At 46.0% G+C, this 27,459-nt stretch overlaps 1 protein-coding gene across 3 annotated transcripts in view; it reads right to left on the reverse strand.

The window, feature by feature from the left end:
- The window catches only part of mpp2b (MAGUK p55 scaffold protein 2b), a gene marked incomplete at both ends in the record, with an annotated part of 37,465 nt that extends 13,805 nt beyond the window's left edge, over positions 1-23,660 (reverse strand). Inside the window, 2 exons of one of the 3 annotated variants that reach the window (XM_079756368.1) lie at positions 8,953-9,053; positions 23,630-23,660. In XM_079756368.1, the coding sequence (XP_079612494.1) occupies positions 8,953-9,053; positions 23,630-23,660 (132 nt within the window). Of the gene's footprint in view, positions 1-8,937; positions 9,054-20,982; positions 21,071-23,629 lie in introns of those variants that run through there. The other 2 variants (XM_079756367.1, XM_079756366.1) reach the window with 2 other exon arrangements.
- Between the last annotated feature and the right edge of the window lie 3,799 nt (positions 23,661-27,459).

Raw genomic sequence — 27,459 nt, forward strand, 5'->3', positions numbered from 1 at the left:
TGATGTTTTTCTAATATGCTTTTATTCATATATATTATATCAATATTTATTGACCTAGTGTATCATCTTTTACTTGACATCATCCTTTTTTTCATTTATGTTTCATATGTTCTCCACTTAAAAAGATGAGAGAGGCCTGTCATTTTCATCATAGGTATACCTCAGCTATGAGAGACAAAATGAAAAAAAAAAAATCTAGAAAATCACATTGTCTGATTTTTAAAGAATTTATTTGCAAATTATGGTGGAAAATAAGTATTTGGTCAATAACAAAAGGTCATCTCAATACTTTGTTACATGCCCTTTGTTGGCAATGACAGAGGTCAAAGGTTTTCTGTAAATCTTTACAAGGTTTTCACACACTACTGCTGGTATTTTGGCCCATTCCTCCATGCAGATCTCCTCTAGAGCAGTGATGTTTTTGGGCCTTCGCTGGGCAACACAGACTTTCAACTCCCTCCAAAGATTTTCTATGGGGTTGAGATCTGGAGACTGGCTAGGCCACTCCAGGACCTTGAAATGCTTCTTACGAAGCCACTCCTTCGTTGCCCGGGCGGTGTGTTTGGGGTCATTGTCATGAAAGACCCAGCCACGTTTCATCTTCAGTGCCCTTGCTGATGGAAGGAGGTTTTCACTCAAAATCTCACGATACATGGCCCCATTCATTCTTTCCGTCACACGGATCAGACGTCCTGGTCCCTTGGCAGAAAAACAGCCCCAAAGCATGATGTTTCCACCCCATGCTTCACTGTAGGTATGGTGTTCTTTGGATGCAACTCAGCATTCTTTCTCCTCCAAACACGACGAGTTGAGTTTTTACCAAAAAGTTCTATTTTGGTTTCATCTGACCATATGACATTCTCCCAATCCTGTTCTGGATCATCCAAATGCTCTCTAGCAAACTTCAAACGGGCCCGGACATGCACTGGCTTTAGCAGGGGGACACGTCTGGCACTGCAGGATTTGAGTCCCTGGCGGCGTAGTGTGTTAGTGATGGTAGCCTTTGTTACTTTGGTCCCAGCTCTCTGGAGGTCATTCACTAGGTCCCCCCGTGTGGTTCTGGGATTTTTGTTCACCGTTCTTGTGATCATTTTGACCCCACAGGGTGAGATCTTGCGTGGAGCCCCAGATCGAGGGAGATTATCAGTGGTCTTGTATGTATTCCATTTCCTAATAATTGCTCCCACAGTTGATTTCTTCACACCAAGCTGCTTACCTATTGCAGATTCAGACTTCCCAGCCTGGTGCAGGTCTACAATTATGTTTCTGGTGTCCTTTGACAGCTCTTTGGTCTTGGTCATAGTGGAGTTTGGAGTGTGACTGTTTGAGGTTGTGGACAGGTGTCTTTTATACTGATAAGGAGTTCAAACAGGTGCCATTAATACAGGTAACAAGTGGAGGACAGAGGAGCCTCTTAAAGGAGAAGTTACAGGTCTGTGACAGCCAGAAATCTTGCTGGTTTGTAGTTGACCAAATACTTATTTTCCACCATAATTTGCAAATAAATTCTTAAAAAATCAGACATTGTGATTTTCTGGATTTTTTTTTTCATTTTGTCTCTCATAGCTGAGGTTTACCTATGAGGAAAATTACAGGCCTCTCTCGTCTTTTTAAGTGGGAGAACTTGCACAATTGGTGGCTGACTATATACTTTTTTGCCCCACTGTATGTAACTTTCATGGGCATCGAAAAATGAATTATGGACAAACATTCAGAGCGGCTGGATGGTTGTATTCTTGTGTTTCAGCAGGGGACAAACATAGCAAGGCTGTTTGTTTGTCACAGCAGAGACTACAGGACAGTAACATGAATATAAAATAGATTAAATAAAAGTTTCATGAACAGTTGAAGCAGAGTGCAGGAGTAGACTAAAGGCAGGGCGAGTTCAATCAAATGTTGAATATCTCGAACACGCCTGAAAACAAAGGGGCCACATTAAAATGGATCCCTGGTCCTACCGAGTTGGACAGTGTTAAGGTTCACAGTAAAGCCAGGGTTTGGAGTCACCTCATTATTTTCTCTTTGTCTCTCTAGCTGAGATAAGCGTGTTGGCATCACCTTGACATCAGCTGTCAGCAGTTTTCCACAAATGAAGCCAGGTTCTTTATAAAGTCTGATTCTCCATATTTTAAGTCAAACGTGTCGTTCATATGAAAACAAAACCCTGGACACGATTTTTTTAGATTTAAAAAGGTACATTTACAGCCCTGTTGGTCAAATTCAGCGCTAGGAGTCCACACTGCAGTTAATCTTCTGCCAATGGCTGCGGTGAGACATCCACTGATTCTGCAGGTCCATTTGTTGTGATTTAGGAGCGCAGCGAAGAAGGCAGGTGAGGCGAGAACAAGTAGCATAAAATAAGGCGACGCACACAACTCATACATTTTCACTGAGGAAAAAAGAAACCGATAACCACAACAATAACTCAAGGTAAACTTCACACTGCCTGCGTGGGAGGATTCAGGATTCAGAGAACAGCCAGAAGCACTGTGTGTGTGTGTGTGTGTGTGTGTGTGTGTGTGTGTGTGTGTGTGTGTGTGTGTGTGTGTGTGTGTGTGTGTGTGTGTGTGTCTGTGTGTGTACGATTTTATGTGTGTGTGTGTGTGTGTCTGTGTGCAGGTAGTCATATAAAACATCCCATTGGTGTGTATGTGTGTGCGTGTTTGTGTGTGTGTGTGTGTGTGCACGGTTGTGTGTGTGCTTGTGTGTGTGTGTGTGTGCGTGCCATGGTCCCTGTCAAACACCATATTTGGGGAAGCAAGAGGGCTTTACTTCCCTGTGTTTTCATTACTTTCTCTCTGATGGATCTGGAATAACAATATTGTTGTTCTTCTGTCGTATTTGTGGGGAAATGTCTTTCAAATCCGTCACAGCGGGGCTCTGCCTCCCACTGTTCTCTGAATGGGGATTTACTTTTAAGGTGACCTTCCCCGTTGGAGGCAGAAGCGGTGGAGACGGGGAGGGTAGAGGAGATGCAGGTGGTGGTGGTGGCGCCATCAGCAGCATCAATAGGTTGATGACTAGTGAAGAATGGGCTGAGCGTGTGACTTGACAACACTTTGCGCCAGAGATTCTGTCAATCTCTTTCGCATTCTATAATCTCTTTGCAGAGAGATTATAAAAGGTGGTGTAAACGATCATGTTGCACGCCCCCCCAGAGCCCAGTCAGGCTAATAGAGGAATAAATAAATAACAATCCCGCTTAGGAGGATTCCATTTGTCAGGCGACTGCACAGAGTCAAGCACCCATGGGTGATCCGAAGGCCATGTTGTTTGTTTGCAAGTGTTCCAGTGCAGGGACACTGTGTTGTTAACACAGCGTTGTTCACATGCACACACACGCACACCCACACACACGTACACACAGGTTCCCATGTTCACAAAGACAAGTACGCATGCATGCATGCATACACACAAACATGCAAACATGGTATGATGCATGCTCCCATGACCACAAACACACACACGCACACATATTTATAATATATATGTACGATCATAAACAGGAACACACACACACACACACACACACACACACACACACACACACACACACACATACAGAGTCCTTCAGGAAACAACACAAAGCGTGCCTTGGCAAAAACCCTGACATCTGATAGAACAAGCTGTCCAAGTCTGAGCCAAGACACTCACACACATACACACAAACGCAATACACGGGTTGCTGAGTCAGGAGCACAGACGGCCAACTGTGACGTTCGACCGACCATCTATCAATGATCTTTATTCTCTTCTGTGGCGTCAACTGGGAGGAACCAACGACAAACGGTGCTTAGTAGATTGAAAGAGCCCTCGCGGTCCAAGCTTTTATAGGCTTTGATTCATGTGGTGAAGGCTCAGTCGAAGAAGAGGCAGCAGAGAAAGAGGTAGAAGAAGAAGGGAGCTGTGTTCTCTGTTAGTATTGGAGAGCAATCTTTACGGCAGTCTGCTGGAGCAGTTCTTTCTGTGGACTGACCCTGGGGTTAGATCTCGATCTCTCTCTCTCTCTCTCTCTCTCTCTCTCTCTCTCTCTCTCTCATATTATGTTTGGCTAAGATTTAAACCTGCACTGTGTTATTTTACGACGTGAGCGTTTGACTCCGTTCAAACCGCAACTGAACACGAAGAATCCAAGACAGAATACGAGCCAGTCCATCCAGGGAATCTTTCTCTCTAAACCATTTTCATGGGGGTCCACTTTTGTCACTCACCGTTAAAAAATGATATTGCTATAACTGTAGCTCCAACTTAAAGCAGAAATACTGCCTAAAACAGCTAAAATGTCTATCGTTGACGTACAATGCAGCTCAGGTCTTGGGGGTAAGCTGTATTGCTCCTTTAAAGAAGAAATCCGGTGTAAAATGGATCTGGGATATGTTTACCACGATAACGAGTTGGAATGTTAGTTTGGGAGCAAAAAAGCGTGTATAGACGCATTCTTAAGTTGGCTGTTTTTAGCCAACTCTACCAAAACGATATAAACTTGGAATGATGGGGGCATGTGTTATGGTAAAAAATAAATCGCTATTTAAACCACTTAAAAGGCTAGAAGTAGCCCAGCACTTCTTTGGTAGTATAATAAGGGTCTTAACATATAAAACGAGGCATTGATAACTTTGTAAGTGTACAGATTGTTTATTAAAAAGGACATTTTATACACACAATACCATCAGTAGTTCACCCGTCGACGTCATCTTGTTTTTAAGACTCGATTTGTAGAACACAGAGCTTGCGTGTTGTTGACGGATGTCACAATCTCTGTGTTTGCCAATCTACATATCGAGTCTTAAAAACAAGATGGCGTCGACGAGTGAACTACTGATGGTATTGTGTGTATAAAATGTCCTTTTTAATAAACAATCTGTACACTGTTGAATTGTTTAACAAGAGGAGACGAGAGCTTCAGCTTATCTCTTTAAATTACGAATGTTATATTATTTTGCGCTACGGACACACACCTGAGTAAAGCATATAAACGGAGAGGAGAGCTCCGTCTTCTCTTTAGAAACAAATGTTATTTTGCGCTACGGACGCTTCATATCCAGGTCAATTCCCACTCCTGTGAGTAAAGCATATAAACGGAGAGGAACTTCCGTAAAGTTGGAAATAAGTTGGCAGATTCGGAGTTTGCGGTTCAATAGATCATCAGTTAAACATCGTTGCGACACAATTGAGTGTAGTAACCTTAGCGAACCAGCTACAGCATTGTTTTCATCCAAACAAGTCCTCTTTAGCAAACGGTGAATTGCATTGGCTTCTATCAGCTGTTTGCTTTCAGCGAACGTGGTAAAATTTCAATAGCGTCGCCATTATTGGCTCTAGAGCCCCAAAACATGTTCCATATAGGTATGGCATCTTTATGGTCCTACTACAACCTTTAGTTTTGAAAAATATAGCTCTTCTTATTTTTGAGGATTTTTTATTTAGGAACAATTTCAATAGCGCTGCCATTATTGACTCTAGATCCCCAAAACGTTTTCCATATAGGCATGGGCTCTTTATGGTCTTACTGCAACCTTTAGTTTTGAAAAATATATCTCTACTGATTTTTAAGGAATTTCTTTTTAGCAAAAATGTCAATATACATTTGTTTTAGCAACAATTTCAGTAGCGTCGCCATTATTGACTCTAGAGCCCCAAAACTTGTTCAATAGAGGCATGGCCTCTTTATGGTCCTACTACAACCTTTGTGATGGGGAGAAGGGAGGGAGTGGGAAGATGCATTGGTTTGAGGCACAGACCTTTTCGATTGTTGTAGTATTTGTGTAATGTGATTTTACTGTATAGGGTGGTTGTTGATTTCATATATTTTTTGTTAAATAAATGAACATAATTGTTTTAAAGATTATATTTGTAATATGTTCAATCTCTCCATATTTCCCCTGCTCATTACTGTGCACAAATGTTATGTATGTACACCCTTCTGTTGCCGGCAGACACATAGAAACCTCCCGGCAGGGTGCGCTTTGTGAGCACACCAAAAGATTTGCGAGCGGAAAAAAAAACATTGCACCTACGCTGCTGCAACTCCATCCTAGGAGAAACACTGGTTATCAATGCCTAGTTTTATGTTAAGCACCGTATTATACTACCAAAGAAGTGTCGGGCTACTTCTAGCCTTTTCAGTGGTTTAAAATAGCAATTTAGTTTCTACAATAACACATGCCCCTATCGTTCCAAGTTTATAGTGTTTTGATAGAATTGGCAAAAAACAGCCAACTGAAGAATGCGCCTGCATGCGCTTCTTTGCTCCCAAATGAACATTCCAACTCGTTATCATACTAAACATATCCCAGATCCATTTTAATGAGGCCTACAGGTCAGCTGCACACCAGGGAGATGGAACGGGCAGGACTCTGAATTCTCTCTCTCTCCCTCTCTCTAGGCAGGGGATGCCTCTCTACAAAGCCCTCCTGTTGGGGATGACGTAGATTGGACGCGTGGCAGCTTTTCTCTACTTGGCCGTATCATTATTTTGTACGTCTGCGGGGCACTCCAAGCAATTTTAGTAATAAAAAACTGCCTGGAGTAATATTTTTGCCCTTCTCGTAAAATAAATCAGTTGACGATCCTAAATGAAAAAAAGTCTGCCGTTTACCACCACGGTTCGGAATCTTCAGAGACGGCGTGCGGTCAACAATGTTACTGTCGATGTTAACACCAGTGACGCTGTAGCTATGTGTCATTGAATAGATTAGACACACTGTCCAACTCTGTTAGTCTAATGGAAAACCCTGACATTTACGTATCCGCCCTGCGGAACTCAGTAGAAAGCAAAGCGAATACATACAATAATCCGAGACCTTTCTGTTCCTCTTAAAGCACCGTTATTCAGTCTATTTCAGATGATTACAGTTTTGTTTGCCACACTTTCCTCAGGGTGCCGGCGGTGCTTTTTCAAATCAACAGACTGCTGCACTGCTCGCTGCTCATGAACCCAGACTCCGTCCCCGATGGAGCTGCATTTTCCCAATATTTTGGGAAGGGCTTCCTTGGGGATCGAGGCCAGACCGCCCTGCAGCGAGACAGAGGGACTAGAACATGGCCTCGCGGGATGGGGAAGGTCTCAGAGGGCTGCTGCTCGGTGGCAAACAACACAGCAGTGGCGCTGCATAAATGCTAGTGTCAGAATGTTTCGCTTGCTCTATAATATATGGAGCAAGCGTTTATTTTTTTTGTGCCAGGCCTTGCAGGGTCTGCTCTCCGCCTCGGATCACGTCAGCAGATTCACGCTTAATGAGATTTACTCATCAATAAGCAGGGGCGGTAACGCCACCCTTCCCCACCACTCTTAGGCAAACACACACACACACACACACACACACACACACACACACACACACACACACACACACCCTTACCCATACATACACACACACACACCACACACCCTTACCCACACATACATACAAACACACTCTCACCATCACAGAACCACGTAATCAGTATGAGGTGAGGTACCAAGTGCAGAGAGAGCTAGAGAGGGAGTGCAAGTGGAAGAGAGAGAGAGAGAGAGAGAGAGAGAGAGAGAGACGGAATGAGAGCGACAGAGAGACAGAGACAGAGAGAGAGAGAGAGAGTGAGAGACGGAATGAGAGAGAGAGAGAGAGAGACAGAGAGAGAGACAGAGAGAGAGACACAGAGAGAGAGAGAGAGAGAGTAATTTAGAAAAAAAGAAGGCAGAAAAAAAAAGAAACAGACACAAAGAAAGTAGTAAAGAGGTTCAGATGTATGCTCCTCAGACTCTGCTCTTCAGTGAGACCAGGAGGTGTTTGATGCTGTGCTCCCTTGCGGATCTCCTTACACACCATAAAAGTACAAAAACAAAAGCGCCCCGACCACACATCCTAACCCCCCTCCATCTCCTGTCTCTCTGCCGGCTGCCCTGAGAGAGGGGTCTGCGGCCCCCCAAGCCATCTCAGGTTTAGGGAGATTGACACTGGGTTCGGATTCAAAAAAGGCCTTTTAATAGCCTCCCTGCGTTGCAGTGCTTGAAATAATAACAACAGTGTTTCGATGTTTCCTTCTCCCCGTACTCATCTGGAGAGACGACTGCGTGAGCCTCCAGGACAGCCGGCGGCACGGCGGTTTAAAATGTCAGGGAGCCGCGACTCCCCCCCCGTCGTAACGTGGGTGGGTTCTGATGGAAGTGCTCGTCAGGAAGCGGGAGACGCGCAGATGACACGCAGAGCGCGGAGATGACACGGTGAGAGCGAAGGCTTTGACGTCGGAAAAAAGAAATCCGGTGACACGCGCAGGAGGGGAAGTGTGGAGTGTTAAAGCTCCATGTTTTCTTCCCCTGTTAACACTTCAATAGAACCATGACATCAGAGCCGGAGCTCTCCTATTGGTCAGTGCGAGGGGTAGACTTCTTCTTACAGGGGCTTCTGGAAGAAGGACTATTAAACATCTGGTTCCTAGCAAAGAGAGTGAAACGTTTAAGTGGTGATTAGTGAGGATTAGGAGGCTTTCAAGAAATAGGATCAATAGCAAAAATCCACTCATGAGCATTTTCATAAAAAGTATTTCCTCGATTAAGTCTCCTTTCCGAAGCAATTTGTAGGAAAGAGCGCGTCTCTATTGAGAACTGAAAATGCGTTAATGAAAATGGTTAGGGTTTATTTGATAAAAGAGTTATTTATGCAAACCAGATACAAGTTGAATATTGAAGGCCAGACTAGCTCAAGCAGTCCACGAAAAGCTAATTTCTGATTATTTTGGTGAAAGTTTGGTTTACATCCTTCCTTGGAGCGGTCCAAATAGAGAATAAACTCTGCTAGAAGCGTTGGACAAACACTTCTCATGAAGGTTCTTGGACGAGCACAGTGTGATGAAGGGCACCCCGGGGTGCCCCGACCTTTAAGCATCGTCCCGTATAGAAAGTCACACTGAATAAACACTTTGGCAATAAACCAAAGTGTGCATACGCGTACACACCCAGTCTCTACATACCACGGGGCTCTCCATGATCCCCTTGAGGAAGATGAGGTCCAGGTCGTTGGCCGTCGTGGAGCTGGTGCTGTCACTCAGTGTGTCCAGACCCTGGTGCATGGCTACACACACACACACACACACATACATACACACACATACACAGACACACACATACACACATAGACATGAACGCACACACACACACACACACACACACACACACACACACACACACATCAACGCACACACACACACACACAGACATGAACGCACACACATACACACACACACACACACACACACAGACATGAACGCAGACAAACACACACAAAGAAGAAGAAAATGACAGTAAAAGGTTATTTTACTTTCCGTATTTCGCAATGCTCATGAGACAGACTGAAATGAAAATGGATTTAATGAGAAACAGTGCCAGTAGTCGACGTATAAAATATGACATCGGGGTGTGTGTGTGTGTGTGTGTGTGTGTGTGTGTGTGTGTGTGTGTGTGTGTGTACGTGAGACAGAGAAAGAGTGATGGGCTGATATATAGAGAGGGCGGAAGGTGCCGTCACCATTCTTGAAAGGTAATTTCTGCTCTATTCGGCTTTGTTGTTACTTCCTGTGAACTCTTAAGAAGAAGATCTATCTTCCTTACCACACCTATCACTCTCTCACGCACACAGACGCACGTACGTACGCATGCTGACACACACACAAACACACACACACACACACACACACACACACGCACAAACAGCAATTGAATGTGCACAGTTGGGACGTTCAACCTAATTAACATCTTTCTCAGTACACAACCTTTTCCTCCTCAGCCAATTCATCTCAATGGTTTTCTAAATGTCACAATAACTTTGCAGGATAATGAGAACCTGTTGTAAGTAAAAGTTTGATCACTCTTGTGTGACATGAAGGAATCTAGTAATTATATTCCTGGGGTTTCTGGACAGCTGCAGCTCTCCATGCCACGGGACTAAACGTCTTGTTGCTGTGAAAGACAACCACACAAAACTCCCACATCCTGCCTTAGAAAAAGAATAGAATAACTATAAACTTAAAAGGCTCTGACATCAGTCAACAGTAATAGGCCAGGGAGAGTGGCAGAGGGGGAAATGACATCATTAACAACAGACACACCGTCAGCCCTGCTGGGTTTCTGGTTGTGTTATTAACACAGTGGGTGCCTGAACACGACATGAAACCAGGCATTTACCAGAGGAACAGATTGAAGGAGGGGAAGATAGACTTTGTTTGGCAGAAAATACACTACGTCTCCTGTGAAAATAACATAGCGGGTCCTTTGTTGTTTTAGTTTATTCATTATCAGGATCATGAGCTAAAAATACAGCAGCAACCGTCAATTAACATGAAGGACTGTGATTGGTGCGCCAAACAAGATATTCTTGCAGTCAAGAAGGAGCTCTCTCCCCCTCCCCGCGCCCTAATAAGGGCATTTAGAGGGCACCAATTAAGAGAGTCGGCTAATCAGTTTTCAGCTCAATTAGAGATCCATGATGGAGGAAGTCTGGAGAGACCGAGAGAAACAGAGAGAGAGACCGAGAGAGAGGGACACAGAGAGACAGAGAGAGACAGAGAGACAGAGAAAGAGAGACACAGAGAAAGAGAGACACAGAGAGACAGAGAGAGAGAGAGGGACACAGAGAGACAGAGAGACAGAGAGAAAGAGAGAGAGAGAGGGACACAGAGAGACAGAGAGAGAGAGAGGGACACAGACAGACAGAGAGAGACAGAGAGACAGAGACACAGAGAAAGAGAGACTCAGTGAGACAGAGAGACAGAAAGAGAGAGAGACAGAGAGAGACCGAGAGATGGATAGAGCTGTAGAAACAAGACGTGAAACCTCCAGAATTATGTGCACCAGATAACGCAAACACACTGACGGCTTCCAGAAAGGCAGGTATTTACTCGTAATGTGACTAATGAGTGAGATGATATCAGGTGCACTTCAACTTGAAGCTGCTTGATGTGTTTGGGTTTGTAGCCTCATTTAATCAAGGCCAGCCCATGAAAAAGAGCGACAGATTTTTACTGATATTTTATAAGAGAGTTATTGAGCTGAGTTGCATAACAGTTTACCGCTGACTGTTTTGATGCTACTTGAGGATTGGGGACAAACATGATTTTTCCCGTATCTATAGTGAAAGTTGTTTTTTTTTGTTCAATGGATCCTTTTTATTCAGACAAATTATTTTTATAGAACATAAATCGTCTGCAATTATTCACTGGAGAAAGCAAATGAACGCGCGTAGGACTGAAACCAACAAGCATAACAACAATATGATCTATAATTAGTCAAATTAATTAGTATGCCTTCACAACACCAAAAGCAATCCAAAAAGCTTTTGTTTAGCTAGCTAATCCTAAACAGGTTGAGTAGAATAGAATGACTTCAGGGAACTTACTTCTCTGAAGTCAGTGAAAGTAGTTAGAAACAAACCATTCAGACCCAGACAAATACTAAAGGTAATCTTCTGTAAAGATATCTAATCAAATCTATAGTTTTGTGTTGATTTAAAGTGAAAGTGGGGATGCATTTATAAGGGGGTTAACACATCAGTGTTTCCTACATTGCCCAGAATCCCTTCTGTCCCCAACCTATCTTTGATGAGACAAAGAGAGAGAGACAGAGAGAGATGGTGCGTCCTGGGTGGATGCAGCTGATAGCTGCCATATTAACAAAGCCTGCATTTGTACAAAGAATGAATACCTGTTAATGATGGTTTGTCAGCGGGGTTCGCAGACTCATATACTCCCGTTGTGTGTGCTGTTGTGACGTCCGCTCGACTACAGAAAAACGACTTGGTCAGGATAAGAACATAAAGTAGAGGTTTCAGCCTATATTTGTTCTTTCGCAGGTGTCAAGGGCCCTCTAAGAGAGATAAGGTCAAGGACCTGCGCCTCACCGAGACAAATTGGAGCTCTTCAACGTGGTTTTCCTCATGCTCTGGGGCTAACATTATTTATTTAGCCATCTATCACCCTGCATTGTGTCTGCGACCCTGCTTAAGCGGCCCGGGTTTGTTGTCTGATATGTTGAAGGTCATCGTGGCCTCAAGGAAGTGTCCTTGAAACGGTATTAGTAAAACTGGATGCATTAATTTATTCATTCATTCATTACAGCCAAGAAGGGCTGGCAAACATACACACGCTCAAGCGCACACACACACAAACACGCACGCACGCACGCACGCACGCACGCACACACGCACGCACGCACACACACACAGATCCTAAATAAGTCCCCAGCTCATTCCCTTATCAAAGACTGATCCCATCACTCTTGTTTAAAGCTGTCGCAAAAAGTGCTACCTGAGAGGACTTTCTTATCTGTAGTGACATAAATCATCGGCTGGGATTGTTGACAGACAGGCCCTGCATCGCCTCTGGGCACCAAGGGAGCAGACAAGCCCCGCCCACCCCGGTTGTCAAGCAACGGCAGAAATATATATATTATACCGCAAGTGAGATGAAGACATCTTGTCTCTCAGGAGAAGGGAAGTGGTGAGAGGGGGAGGTCGGGGAAGGTAATAGAGAGAGAGAGAGAGAGAGAGAGAGAGAGAGAGAGAGAGAGAGAGAGAGAGAGAGAGAGAGAGAATCACAGACAGGCTGTCTCTCTGAGAGGTTAGGAGGTATGGCAAGAGGTAGTGAAGGAAGAGAGGGAGTGATGGCGGGAGGGAGGCAGAGAGGAAGAGAGACAGACAGACAGAGAGAGACAGGATAATGCAAGAGGTAGTGAAGGAAGAGGGAAAGGGAGAGAAGGAGGGAGGGAGGGAGGGAGTGAGAGAGGGAGGGGGTGATGACTCGGCTGTGAGGAGACTACCCCAATACATCCGACATCACTCCCTAAACAAACAGACCTGGCCTCTCCCGGGGGAGCCCGGTCGTCCCGTGTCGTCTCCTCCGGGCACCGGCTCTGATCCCGCGGATCAGAGCCGGTCCAGAGCCGGGACGGGTGCCAGCCCCGCCGCAGTGGGCCTGCATAATTCCCTTTAATCACCAGCACCACGCCGCCTCATCTGCACTTTCCTCAAGAAGTGGAGGCACCCTGACCCGAGCCGCGGATTCTTTGGTATTAATTTAGTGAGGTATAATTCCCGGTATGAATGATCACTCCACTGAATCATGATCCCGGGCCGCTATTATTCACTGTTCATTCATTCTCTGCTTTCCATTTTCTCCTGTGACGTTTGCTTTCTTTCTGCATCTATAGAATTTATTTTCTAACTCTCTTCATTCAAGTCTTGGTCAGCGTCTCTCTACCTCTCTCTCTCTCTCTCTTTTTGTTTGTCAGGTTCATTGTTATGCCAATCGTCCTCTCTCTCACAGACACCAGGGACCACACTCTCCCCCCTCTTTTCTTATCATTCCATCATTCTCCTGGCCTCCTTTCTCTCTCCCTCTGTCTCTCTCCCTCTGTCTCTCTCCCTCTGTCTCTCTGTCTCCCTCTCTCTCTAACTCATCAACTCTGTGCCCCTGTGTATCCTGTCTGATCAAGACAGCAAGGACAAAAACAAAAGGGAGAGAAGGCAGGTGAAAGCAGGCCACGTCCTGTGTGCAGTGTGTGCGTGTGTGTGTTTGTGATAGCAATGTTCTGGTCCGCACTGTACTACACAGTGGTTCAGAGTGCTCCCCGACACAGAAGGTTGAGTCTCCAGGCTGCCAAGTTTCTCTATAATTCATGGAGATTATTAAAGATCCCACTTGCGTTGAGGGCCTACTTTCTGCTCTGGCTTGTGTTTCAGCACTCAGCACTTAAGAGTCAGCACATAGGGGGACCGATCCTGTCTACATCTGGGACGCTGAGCTACACCATTACGAAGGCAAGATCTTACACAAAGACCTGGATGGCTCACTCCTATTGTATGTTGTACGTCCTGGCACTTCAAAATAGTTCTTAGTATTGTGTAGCATCGTATCCTAGCTAGCTTTGTTGTATATGGGGAATGGGTTAACCTAGCAATTGTAAGTGCTTGGCGCTTGATTCTTTGAACATCCTTACTGAACCGACAGATAAATGTTGTTTCTCCTACTTCTGACTGACGTACTTATTGTCACTTTGGATAAAAGCGTCCGTTAAATGCCCCAAATGTTAATGTCAATGTACTCGACATCATTCATTGTCCCCTAATATAAAAAAGCTCATTTTGAAAAACAAATAGCATTTTATCCAAATGGCCAAACAGTTCATCCAGATAGGTGTCATAAAGGAGCAGGGACACAGGGTAAGGCTACTTTCTCGATGTCCGGGCAAGACATAATGGGCATCGAACACGGAACCTTTTAACTGGTAGTCAAAGACCAACCTATAGCTAGACTACCCTGCCCCTCTTTGGTGACCATGTGATGTGTGGAGGAAGACACTTGGTAGAACACCTTACAAACAACAGATTATCCTATAAGGTCTGCACATCTGAATGCCTTGTGTGATTTTCCTTTGCTGTTACTCCGCCACTTTGTGATGACTCTAGAGAGTTGTAGTACTGTAAAATCCTGAATCAACGTAAATATACCGCAACCTAGGCTTATCAAAACATTGTTTTGCCACTTCTCGCTTGAGAAACGCTGAGGCAGTATCTAACGTAAGAATATCCCCCCAAAATGAAAAAACGTATTCACGATTAATGAATCGACGAGTAGTTATGACCAAAACGCCATTACTACCTACAACATACTTCTGAAATGGAGTAGGTCATTGCGATGTGACGTCACACCCCTCAACCACCCCTGCATCCCATCATTCCAATTCGCTCTGGTTTCGATATTCAGTTAATATAAATGCATATCATTCAATATCAACCCTTATCCCCCTTCCCTCGAGCGGTAGCAGCAGCAGCAGCCGTTAATCTCAGCCCCCTTCGCTCCATTACACCCTGACAGCCTCTGCCAGGTCGCTGAGCAACCCGTTTGTCGTTCACCTCAGTGCATCCAAGCCCACCCAGCAGCCTGCAGCACCACCCCACACTGGGAGACCACCACTCTGTGTGAAAGCAGGTGCCCGGGATCAGCTGGAGACGTGACCGAGAGAGTAGGCACTTGAGCGGTCGTTTGAGAGCCGTCGAAGATAAACAGAGTCGGGAGGATAAGTCTGGTTGCCCAAAATAAATAAATAAATAATTAGAGACCCTGCCAAGAATAAACAGTCACAGAGCTTATTTCGTGCTTGGCTGGGTGTGTGTGTGTGTGTGTGTGTGTGTGTGTGTGTGTGTGTCTGTGTGTGTGTGTGTGTGTGTGTGTGTGTGTGTGTGTGTGTGTGTGTGTGTGTGTGTGTATCTGTGTGTGTGTGTGTGTGTGTGTGTGTGTGTGTGTGTGTGCGTGTATGTGTGTGTGTGTGTGTGTGCGTTATTGTTTGTGTGTTTTTGTGTGTGTGAGGTGCTCACTCAAACTAGATTCTAGCAAGCAACAGGAAGAGGCACACACACACCCACACACACACACACACACAGAAGGGGGAGGAGGAGCCCTACCAATGAAGAAGACGGAGCCAGGGTTGTTGTCATGATTGCTGAACGCTATTGATTTGTGTTCACAGACAAGCGTGAGCTGAACAGCAAACGGCGGGAAAGGAAAAGTGGCGAGACGACGCACGAATGCTGGTGACTTCACATTCAAAGCAGAAACCCCCGCTCGCTAAACACCACCAGCCCCCATCGGTGAAACCCGCAACCTGTTAGCTCGTCGCTAGAGAATGACGGCTGTGGTTGATAAGAACGGGCGCGGTGTGTGGCGCCACCACCACATCAACCCCAACCCTCAACCCCGCCTGCTACCTAACCTACAAATGGCAGATTACATAGAAAGAGAGAGAGAGAGAGAGAGATTTTTTTTATATATATATATATATTTGTTATTACAGAAACGGTCTACAATCATGCCCAGGGTCACAGATTGGGCATGAACTGAATCTGTGTTTCCATTGATTGTGGTAAAGGGTAAACGGGGGGAGAGAGAGAGGGAGGGAGGGGGGAGAGAGGAGAGAAGAAAAGGTGAGCAGTGGAATAGATGAATGTTGGGAGATCATTATGACAGTGTAGATTTGGTGTCAAAGCTGGGAAGTGAATTACATCATGAACCGCAGTACTCGCACTTCAAACTAATTTCCCTTTCTGCCGGGTTAAATTCATAAGCATAGCTAGCGCGAGACAGGGAAACTCTTTGAATGTCATGTAAACAGCGTGCGGCGGTGCAGTCGGCATTTGCCACCGTCACAGCTCTACTGCTGACTCTATTAAATAACATTTAGCATTTGAAATTATTTCGCTCAAAGTATTTTTTTTGCTCTGAAATTACTCATCTTATCCCTCCAGCCGAAGGATAAAGACTAAACTGTAGTTTTCTGGGGTTAAACCAGGTGAGGGACATCCCTGTGAACTACTCACACTCAATACGACTTTGTGTGAATATCATTTTTAATAATGACCAGAGGTTTTTCCAGACAGAGAGATGAAAAATGACTAAAAGCGTATTCCACCAATGATAAATAATTGACACGGTTTAAAAATACCTTAAAAATAATTAAACTCCTGTGACTTGATTTGACAAGCACTGCTCACGAGTACAGAACAGACTTGGAGTACGCCGTAGTACCGGATTAAACTCTCCACCCTCCAGCTAAATCAATGAATGCTTAGTCTATCCCTGGAGGTGGTGAGAGACATATGTCACAGAGGGCAGCCTGATCAGCCCGTTGAATTAGGCGTGTTTGTGCGTTCATCACAGCTGATTAACCAGGATGAACTTGTTTGGTAATCAACAAGACGGAATGCATTCCACGTCCTGTAAACCCTGTAGACTGTGAATGATGAACCTACATTTTTCTAGCTAGCCAGAGAATCCTTGACAAAGTAGTGATGTATTTCAGCATAATGGTGATGCGAGTGGGCGTAGTGAGATGAACAGATTTGCTGAGAACACCTTCTTTCACTGGCAACTGTTACGCACCCAGTTTAGAATACTGATCTGGATATTACTTAGGCCATAAAAGTATTCTAGCCAATTCGAAATGGCATAAACTATAATAGTATTTTATGACATACATGTCATACATGGTTGATATATGATGAGGTATTACGATTTATATTCGAGATTAAATACCAAAACGGCTACTAAACAATGGTTATTAATGACCAACTTATGCACATAGAGTTGTTGTATGTAGTAGATGTATTGTCATGATATAGAAAAGGTACCGGTAACCTCATGAATTCTAACGACAAATTGAGAATTTCAATTTTATTAAACCTTAAAAACATGTGGATCTTTCTTCAGTGTTTTCTTAGGTAAGAACTGGAACTGGAGATTAGAAGGTTGGAAATGCAATAGATCTATCATAGTCTCTAAATAATAAATGTATCAATGATTAGCCTCACAAATCAGACTTTAGATGACTTCTCTAAAGGCTGAAGGCAGACGATCTCCAACTGGGTCGGTGAACATAGCGTTTTCCTTTTATTTTTTACCTTATTTGTTTTGACCCAGCATGTTTCCCAAAGCAGGGATCTGTAAGCACCTAATTGCTTATTAACATTGAACACAAACTCGTCGAGCACTTGTAAACAGTACAAAGGTTTCAGTAAATGTTTCTAATCAACACCATGTCGACAGGCAGCTGTAAGAATGCACTATTCCTACCCTTTCAGAATCAACTTCACAAAGCTAAATCCACTTTGCTCTCATGACATCTCCGACCCTGGAAGTTCTGCTTTAAAATGGACTGCTGGATCGGAGATGACCGACGATGATAGACAATGCGTGAAGGAGAAAATGGCAGCAAATGGCATCAGCATTGTTTCGTTCAGCACAGATGTATGATTGTAATCAGCCACAGAGTTATGGATGTTCTCTGATAATATCGCCTAGGGGAAGCCTAAGCATTGCCAATAGTAAGGGAGCGAGCAAGGCAGCTTCCTTATGCAACCCCCTCACGTAGATCACACTCCTCTGATACATGATCTCCGAGAACGAGATAGAATTCCCTCCCTGTGTGTATTCGAAACAACCCATCAAATGGTGCTGGCTTCTCCACTACCATATAATATTCATTTATTTATTGATGCGTTTATTTTTGCCTCTGTCAAAGGCTGTCTATTGCCATGGCGATGGCCATTTCCAGCTACAGGGATGTGGAAGGTGGGGTTGTTTTGGTGGAGATGCATCTTCTCATTAGTGTGCTGAAGGTCAGCATTGTAGAAACACCAACATGTGATATTTAGTGACATTTCACCAGGGTGGACGGCAGTTATGGATAGCCCTCAGAAGCAGCGAATATGGATAGCCCTCAGAAGCAGCGAATATGGATAGCCCTCAGAAGCAGCTACGATGGATAGCCCTAAGAAGTAGCTACCATGGATAGCCCTACGAAGCAGCTAACATGGATAGCCCTACGAAGCAGCTAACATGGATAGCCCTACAAAGCAGCTAACATGGATAGCCCTACAAAGCAGCTAACATGGATAGCCCTACAAAGCAGCTAACACGGATAGCTCTCTCAAGCAGCTACCATGGATAGCCCTCAGAGGGGTCATCCCTATGTTCCCCAGGTCCTATGTTCCCCTGGTGCAAAGGGTTAGGGTCAGGTTTAGGGTTATGGTTAGGGTTAGGGTGAGGGTTAACCCTAAACCTAACCCTAACCATAACCAATCGGAGGAGAGCCATTCTAACCAATCACAGGCGAATCAGAGGCGCAAAAAGGCGGTACTTGCCCCTACCATCCTACGAAAAAAAGATTTGCTCACAGGGTCCTGTGTTCCCCGGTCATATACAAAGCCGGGAACATAGGTACGCTCCCGCCCTCAGAAGCAGCTAACATGGATAGCCCTAAGAAGAAGCTACCATGGATAACATGGATAGCCATCAGAAGTAGCTACCATGGATAGCTTTAAGAAGAAGCAAAACATGGATAGACCTAAGAAGCAGCTAACATGGATAGCCCTACAAAGCAGCTAACATTGTGAGCCCCCAGAAGCAGCTAACCTAAATAGCCCTCAGAGCAGCTACCATGGATAGCCTTAAGAAGCAACTAACCTGGATAGCCCTCAGAAGCAGCTACCATGGATAGCTCTAAGAAGCAGTGAATATGGATAGCCCTCAGAAGCAGCTAACATTGATAGCCCTCAGAAGTAGCTAACGAGTCGCACACATTAACAGTTTAGGCTAGAATATCAACAAAAAAGGCTAGAAATAGAAATATATAATGGCTTATTCCCCTGCAATATATTCCTCCACAAAAATGATTCATAATATGCACATATTCATAAATGAACATATGGTTTGAGGTATTGTCTGGTTGTAGATAATGAGCAGCTTCGCCTCTCCAAAGGCATGACCCAATCCACTTGAAACGGCGTAGCGCATCTCTTCACTACCGGTGGCCACTAAATCAAATGCTATCTCTGTTTAAACACATGGCTAAATACCACCACTTACTTAATGTACACACTACTGTGTATGGACACACACACACACACACACACACACACACACACACACACACACACACACACACACACACACACACACACACACACACGTCTAACACCTGCTATTCTATCAAATATAATGATGTCTCTCTTTCTGAACACAGACGGATAGACGGACACACACACATACACACACACACACACACACACACTAATCCCTCTACAGGTACGTGATTACACCTCTCTCATATTCAAATACACACACACACACACACACACATCGCACAATGCACTCAAAATGCACTCTGACACACAAACTCACCCTTCTACATCAAAGTGAAGCATCTTGGACATACACGCATACAGATAGACACACGTGCATACACACATACACACAAACTCACACACACAAACTAAGAAAATATATTCTTGCATGCAAATCTGCCTTGCTATGGAAAAAAGAATATGATGAAAAACAATTCATGTTCAGGCAACTCCTGAAGAGGAAAGTTGTGAGCCAAAGCAGGAAAAGTATAACGTAAAAGTAGGAGATAAGCACTGAACTGCTGCTCGCTAGGGAGAAGAAACGTCTAAAGGATGCTAGCAAAGAAACACAGCATCAAACTTGGCTCATCCTTCAACCCATTACTCCTTGGCATGAGACCCTGATTGAGTCACTTAATAATGAAGGCAATGTATGGCAGCTCTTGATGAGCGAGGCTGTGTGTGTAAATATTATCAGTGCAGGGTCATTGGCATGCAGCCTCCAACACCAGCAGATGGAGAACTGCTATCCCCTATGGACAGTGGGTTGCCCTGAAATCTGTGATATCTTTCCTTTATCAGGATTTTTCGCTTCTTGCAGCACATCAATAAGGATTTTCTTTTCTGTCTGTTTCTCCTACTCTGTCTCTCTCCCCCCCTCTCTGTTGCTCTCTGTCTCCTGCGTTGAATATACTTCAAATGCTTGCCTTGAGAATTTTATAATTCATTCAAATACAAAACTGCATTGTTAAGATTTAAATCTGATCATTTGTAATGCATGGGCCATATGGAGGTCTACTCCTTGTGCTTTTCAAGATTGAAGCCACACACACACACACACACACACACACACACATACACACACACATACACACACAAACACACACACACACCTGTAGGTCCCTGCACTTTGTCACTGTCATCATCATCATCATCATCATCATCATCATCATCATCATCATCATCATCATCATCATCAACCGACTCACAAGTCTTGGGAGAATCACAACAAGCCTCATCCCCAAATTCCCCCCAGCTGGTACTGAGCCTCTCACTCAATCCTCTCATCATCCCTCTGAACTGTACTTGACCTGACCGGTGATCCAAAGACATCACCCCATAGCGTTTGCACGATTTCATCCAAGCTCAATCCAAACCACCTTTACTACGGCTCCCTTCAAGTCTGTTCAGTCATTCATCCCCCCTCTCCTCCAACCCCAGCCTCATCCCCATTCATTCATCCCCCCTCTCCTCCATCCCCAGCCTCATCCCCATTCATTCATCCAGGCGTTGGCGTAGCGACCTCGCTGTCGGACCAGCCCCGCCCCCTTACCGTCTCCTCCCAGCTTGAGCTCCAGCCCCTCCAGGGAGTGTGCAGAGTCCTGGTCCAGGTACACCCTTCCAAACAAGCCTTCTGCCATAGTGAGCACAGTAGAGAGCGCTGCTCACACCCTGCTCACACACACACACACACACAGTGCTCACACACACAGTGCTAGCACCCTGCTCACACACACAGTGCTAGCAACCTGCTCACACACACGGTTCAGACCCTACTCACACACACCGCGCTCACACCCTGCCCAAACACACACAGACAGAGCTCCCACCCTTCTCGCACACAGTGCTCGCTCAGAAGCACACACAGTGTCTGAGGAAACCGGAGGGATCAGCCTCCTCCTCCTGCTTCCTCTCTCCGCTTTCTCCTCCCTCCTGCTCCCGCTGGTGCTTCCCTGCTTCCTCGCTCCCCTGTCTCTCGCTCTCTCAGTCCTTTTTCCCTTTCCCTCTCTCTGATTCTCTCCTCTCTTTCTCGCACACTCCCCTCTCTTTTCTCTCTCCCTCATGGATTCCGACTACCTACTCCCCACCGTGTACCTCCCTCCCTCTCCCCCTCCCGCCATCTATCTCCCCCTACCTCCATCCCCGTCTCCCTCATTCCCTCCAGCTCCATCTCCCTCTCTCCTTCCCTCAAGCTACATCTCCATCCCCTCCATCTCCCTCCTCCCCTCCCTCCGTCTCAATCTCCCTCCCTGCCTTCATCTCCCTCAACCTCAGCCTCCCTCCCTCTCTCCCTTCCTCCATCTCTCCCTCCCTCCATCTCCTCAACCTCTCCCTCCCTCTCTCCCTTCCTCCATCTCTCCCTCCCTCCATCTCCTCAACCTCTCCCTCCCTCCCTCTCTCCCTCCATCTCCCCCCTTCATCCTTCTATCTCCCCCTCTCCCGCCACATGCTCTTGAAGTGAGTCTGTCGAGGCTACACATGATTGAGCATATCTTCCCCCTCCCCCTCTCCTGGGATGAGGGGAGAGAGCGGTGTGTGTGTGTGTGTGTGTGTGTGTGTGTGTGTGTGTGTGTGTGTGTGTGTGTGTGTGTGTGTGTGTGTGTGTGTGTGTGTGTGTGTGTGTGTGTATGTGTGTGTGTGTGTGTGTGTGTGTGTCCATGAATGAGGAATGGCAAGTGTGATGCTTTTTGCAGAGAGCGGACTGAAAAACATTCTCACATCTCCCACCTTTTGGCTTCTCGGCCACGATGTGGTGGAAGGAGCGGGGGGCGGAGCTTAGTCAATGTTGGGGGCGTGGCCTTGTATCATAACGACGGGCCTGAGAGACATCATTAGGTTATTACACAGTCGCGCTGCTTAAGGACTAAGATGCAGTAGGTGGCTTCGTAACAAACTCAGAGAGCAGCGCATCGGGCGGACTGCGTGCCTGCACAGAAAGTAACCAGCCCTGCCGAAATTGATGTTTTCTTTCATCGAGTAGACCTGAAAGGGTTTTGGAGAGGCAATTTGAGGAATGCTTCCAAAACACCGGCATGAATCGAAACCGAGCCAGCGGCAAAAATACCAGAGTCTCAAAAATACCCTACCTCAGAAAACACACATTGTGAATGACCACTATGAGGACAATAAACTGTGGACAACATTCACCTCATCTGACCGCATGCCCATCGACCATCCCCTCCCTCCCTCCCCCTCTCTCCCTCCCTCCCTTCTCCTCTCCCTCCCTCTCTCCCTCCCTCCCTCCCTTCTCCTCTCCCTCCCACCCTCCCCTCTCTCCCTCCCTTCTCCTCTCCCTCCCTCCCTCCCTTCTCCTCTCCCTCCGTCCCTTCTCCTCTCCCTCCCTCTCTCCCTCCCTCCCTCCCTTCTCCTCTCCCTCCCTCCCTCCCTCCCTCCCCTCTCCCTCCCTTCTCCTCTCCCTCCCACCCTCCCCTCTCTCCCTCCCTCCCTCCCTTCTCCTCTCCCTCCCTCCCTTCCTCCCACCCTCCCTCCCTCACCTCTCCCACCCTCCCTTTCTCCCCTGGCTGGCTGCTGTGTTGTCCGTCACCTCACCTTATCCAACACTAAACCGTTTTAAAAGATGGCAGAAAGCCAGCCACGCACCTGTAGGGGAGAATCCTGCAGCGTGATTTCCCTTCATCCCTTCCCACCGGCCTCGACTGTCTCTCCATCTCTCCCCCACATCGGGGCCCAGAGGACTGCCCTCACAACTATGCACGGTATTATCTTTTGATATTACCGTGGATGTGGTACTGCTGGCAGTGTTTCAACAGCGTTTAAGCTTTCTATGAGAGCAGGCGAGGCCAAAAGGACCACCCACCGACACAAGAGCCTCGCAACGCTATGCTCTCCACGCACACACTTACGCACGCCGGACTTCATCTCAATGGACAGCGATCCACAGCCGCCCGTGCGACGGGTTGTGTAAGATATATATTGATGGAACATGAAGAATACTAATTTGAGCAGGAAGTTTCAGCCCCCACCATTTTTCAGCTCATTAAGTCACATGAGATCTTGGAGGGGTGACCGAGCACCCACCCACGACAAGTCTCTGTCTCTCTCCGTCTTCTCGCCCTGGCTGCTATGGCACGTCATAAATACAGACATTAAAACACACACACACACACAAACACAAATACAAACACACACACACACACACAGAGACAAGGCGTCCTTGGTGCGAGATGTAATCCACTTACCGGAGTCTGAGCATGCCGATGCCACTGGCATTTTGGAAATTGTCTGCCGCTGCGATCTCGTCAGGTCAGCTGCGGAGAGGGAGTTGGGGAAGGGAGAGGGGGCTGGGGGGAGAGGGTGGGGGGGGGAGAGAGAGACATGGTAAACAGGAGGAGGAATCTGGAAGATGGATCTCAATGTAAACCCCTCAATAGTAAATAAGACCAGAGAGTAGAGGAAGAGCTGATAGGATGGGGGAGAAGGGGTGGGGCTTAGGAGGAGCAGTGATATGCCAATATATGTTGACGGTGCACTTCTTTATAGTAATTTACTCTTTTAACGAAAGCATAAATCGTGCCCCAACGTTTAGAGAAACGTATTGCATCTTCTGGAACTGTATTTTTCATTTAATGAGATGATTTCCACAGGACCAGAGAAGCTGTTGAGACTTCTGATGATCTGGGGAGTTGGGAGTGGATTAGAAATGGGATAAGTCAACACATCCTGTGTATTCCCACCGGGGCGAATGCAAACCCCTACTGTCCAGAAGCATTTGACCTTGTTGAGCATAAATAGCGCGGCCAATTTGTTTACTGATGTAAACCCATTATCTGCTCTATTGGGATGAGGGGGGTAAGGCAATTTAAACATTTGACACAATCCAAGATAGTTTCGGATTTAAAATGTACATGAGTTAGTGTGAACTTAAAAATGAGGCAGGGAGCGATATGGGTACAGAAAACTGTTTAACATTTAAATGAAACGCCACCACCCTTTCCTCAGACAGTTAAAATGTTGAATGTAAACTGTTACAGCGCAGCCCTGGCAACCGTTTATCGGTCGAACGGCGAGTGTAGGAAGTTGGTGGATACTTATTGTTTGATAAGATATGCTTGGCTTAGGGGCAATAACAGAAGCGCAGACATCGTATTTTGACTTGCGGAGGAATAAGTAGTGTTTAAGCGTGAACTTTGGGATGACCGTTGAAAAGAGTAGTAGAAAAGAGAACTACCGTAAGAGATAGCAGAGATGGCCAGCTGTTACCAGGGATGCACTGTTCATGTTGCTATGGCAACATCTTGTAGGTGGTATGGTAAACGGTAAAGTTTACATAAAATATATACTCTTTCATCTAAACTTTGTGTGTGTGTGTGTGTGTGTGTGTGTGTGTGTGTGTGTGTGTGTGTGTGTGTGTGTGTGTGTGTGTGTGTGTGTGTGTGTGTATATCTATGCTATCTCTGCTCTGGGATGAGAGAGGAAAGCTTGTTAAAAGGGGCACTGGGAGCATGAGAAAGAATAGGGAGCTAAAGCTGATTAGGCTGCAGCCCCTGGGAGCCCAACACATCCCCTTAGGGAGGGAGGGAGAGAGAGAGAGAGAGAGAGAGAGAGAGAGAGAGACACCGGTATTGAGTTTGTTGAGTTTACACAAAAGACAAATATATTCCACAGCAAGAAAAATTGTTCGATTCAAATCACATCTGAATCCAGTTGAGCTGTCGAGACCTTCAGACATTCTTGTAGTTCAGGGGGTCCACAATACCCTTCTCACAGTATAGAGGTAATCTGCTTAAACATGCCCCCGCCCCCCCCCCCCCCCCCCATCCACCCTCCACACACACACACACACACACCCACACACACACACAAATACACACAGACATCAGCTCCATCTAGAGAGAGAGCTCCCCCTCAGCCAATTAAAACAGCTAGCCAGCTGTGTTTTCGTTTCTGTGTGTGTGCGTGCGTGCATTAATTGCCATGTGTGTCTTCATTCCCTGCACACTTGACTGCAGAGATACGGTTCACCTGAATACAAAACACATCCAAACACCCATTAAGGTTGGAAATATTTATTCCTGCAGGAGGAGCCACATTATGTCACCAATATAAAGTCTCGCTGATGAATTCATTCCGTCGCCGATCCATCCCTTTGATTCCCCTGGTGACCTGGTTCATCCCATGGTCAACGTCCACGTCAGCGTGTGACTCACTCACCACACACTGACCCAGAGTGGGCCTTCGTGTGTCGTTAGGTTGTATGGCAGCGATACACAACGTGCCCTGGGCTGTTTCCACCGCGCATACTCTCCCAAAATCCATACTAACATACTAACACACACACACACACACACACACACACAGCGCTCACACGCACACATGCACAGCGCTCAACAAGCAATGTGCGCGCCAAACCACATGTGTGTGTTAGCGTTAGGCCTAAAAATAGCTCTCCTCTCCCACAGGTTTTGCTCTCTCTCTTCTCTTCGCTCTCTCTCCCTCTCCCTCTCCCTCTTCCTCTCCCTCTCTCTCTCTCTCTCTCTCGTGCTGTCTCTCTACTTTACACGAGGAAAACGGTTGTATCCAAGACAACCACAAGCCACTCTCTCTCTCGCCATTCTTTCCCAAGCACTTTGTCATGGCAACCAGGAAAAATGCATAAAATAGTAATTAGCTGAAGAGGGACGAGTAAATGGGGGGGGGGGGTAAAAGCGGCGCATGATGTACGAATTAGAGCGCTCCCAGTTAGTAATGAATATGTGCATCGCCACAACATGGTGATTAAGATCCAACAAGGATAACAGCGGCGAGAAATAGCTCTTGTTTGGGCAAGCCAAATCCAATATTATCAAGGCAAGGGTGAGCTCTCTCAAGCTGCCGTACCGAGATCCACTCACAGTGTTCAGTTAATGTCTTACCAATCCCCCTGGTAGCATCTAAGGGAGACTCATCAATTCAACTCACGGCCCGATGGATCAATAGACGACGCAAACCTTGTTTCCAGCGACCGAAGCCAAGCAAGACACCGAACCCTGGGCGACTTGCTCTTGATTCTGGCATCATTTGGCTCATATCCATTGCCCCTGTCAGCTGCTTTCGATTAAGGCCTCTGCTGAACAACAGCCTAGTTAATCAGGGAGCACTCCAACTTCATAGTCCAGCCAAAAAGAACACAGAAGAAGAATGAGACAAAAGATAGGATTTTTTTTGTGCGTCTGGAAAAATAAAAATAGGAATGGAAAACGAAGCTTAGACCTATGCAAATGCCTTCCACCTATTTATTTTGAGGTGCTCCGAGGTCGGAGCCGTTTGAGGTTCGCTGGAGGGGAACAGAAGGATCCGGGGCCCTAAAAAGATGACAGCCGACTCAACTCGTGTTCCGGGTCGTACGCCTCGCGCTTGAACGCACTTGAAGAGTCTGGAGGGTTGGAAACTCGCGCCTTATACATATTGATATGGCAACTACAAAAAAAAACACATGTCACCAGCTGGCAGGTAGGTGAGAGTGCCCACGAGGAACAAATATATATCAGCGATTATATCCCTTTTCTCAGTGGTGGCGCGGTCTAAACTCACAGCCAGGTGGCTAATGAACCTGATTTTGTTCAAAAGTATGTTGTGACCTAGTGACGTTGGGGAGCCAATTACACATTGTTCAAACTAAAAAGGTATATATTTTTATTTAAATGCCACTCAGGGTCATTGCTTAACTCATTATTTGTATAGATTTCTCTTTTGTTGAACTGACAAATGCCTTTGTACGTGGTTGGTTCAAAGCTACCGCTAAAGGACCTCAGAACATATCCTCCAGCCCCAGCGTCACTCATCCACACCCAGAACCCTTCCTCCTGTCTCCGCCCTCTCTCCCCCTCCGACATACTTTTAGTTTTCACGAAAGGGCACCGGTGGCCGTAACTCAAGGACAGAGACATGAGGGAATAGGGTTCTGCTCTTTCAGTGTCCCCCAAACCCTCTCCCTCTCCCTCTCCCTCTCCCTCTCCACAGGAGAGATTCTGGCCAGGGGCCAAACGTCTGGGTATAACTGTAGTCAATGTGATGAAAATGGCATCTCATA

Source organism: Pollachius pollachius (genome assembly GCF_949987615.1).
Source record: "Pollachius pollachius genome assembly, chromosome: 19".
In the NCBI taxonomy this organism is placed as follows: Eukaryota; Metazoa; Chordata; class Actinopteri; order Gadiformes; family Gadidae; genus Pollachius; species Pollachius pollachius.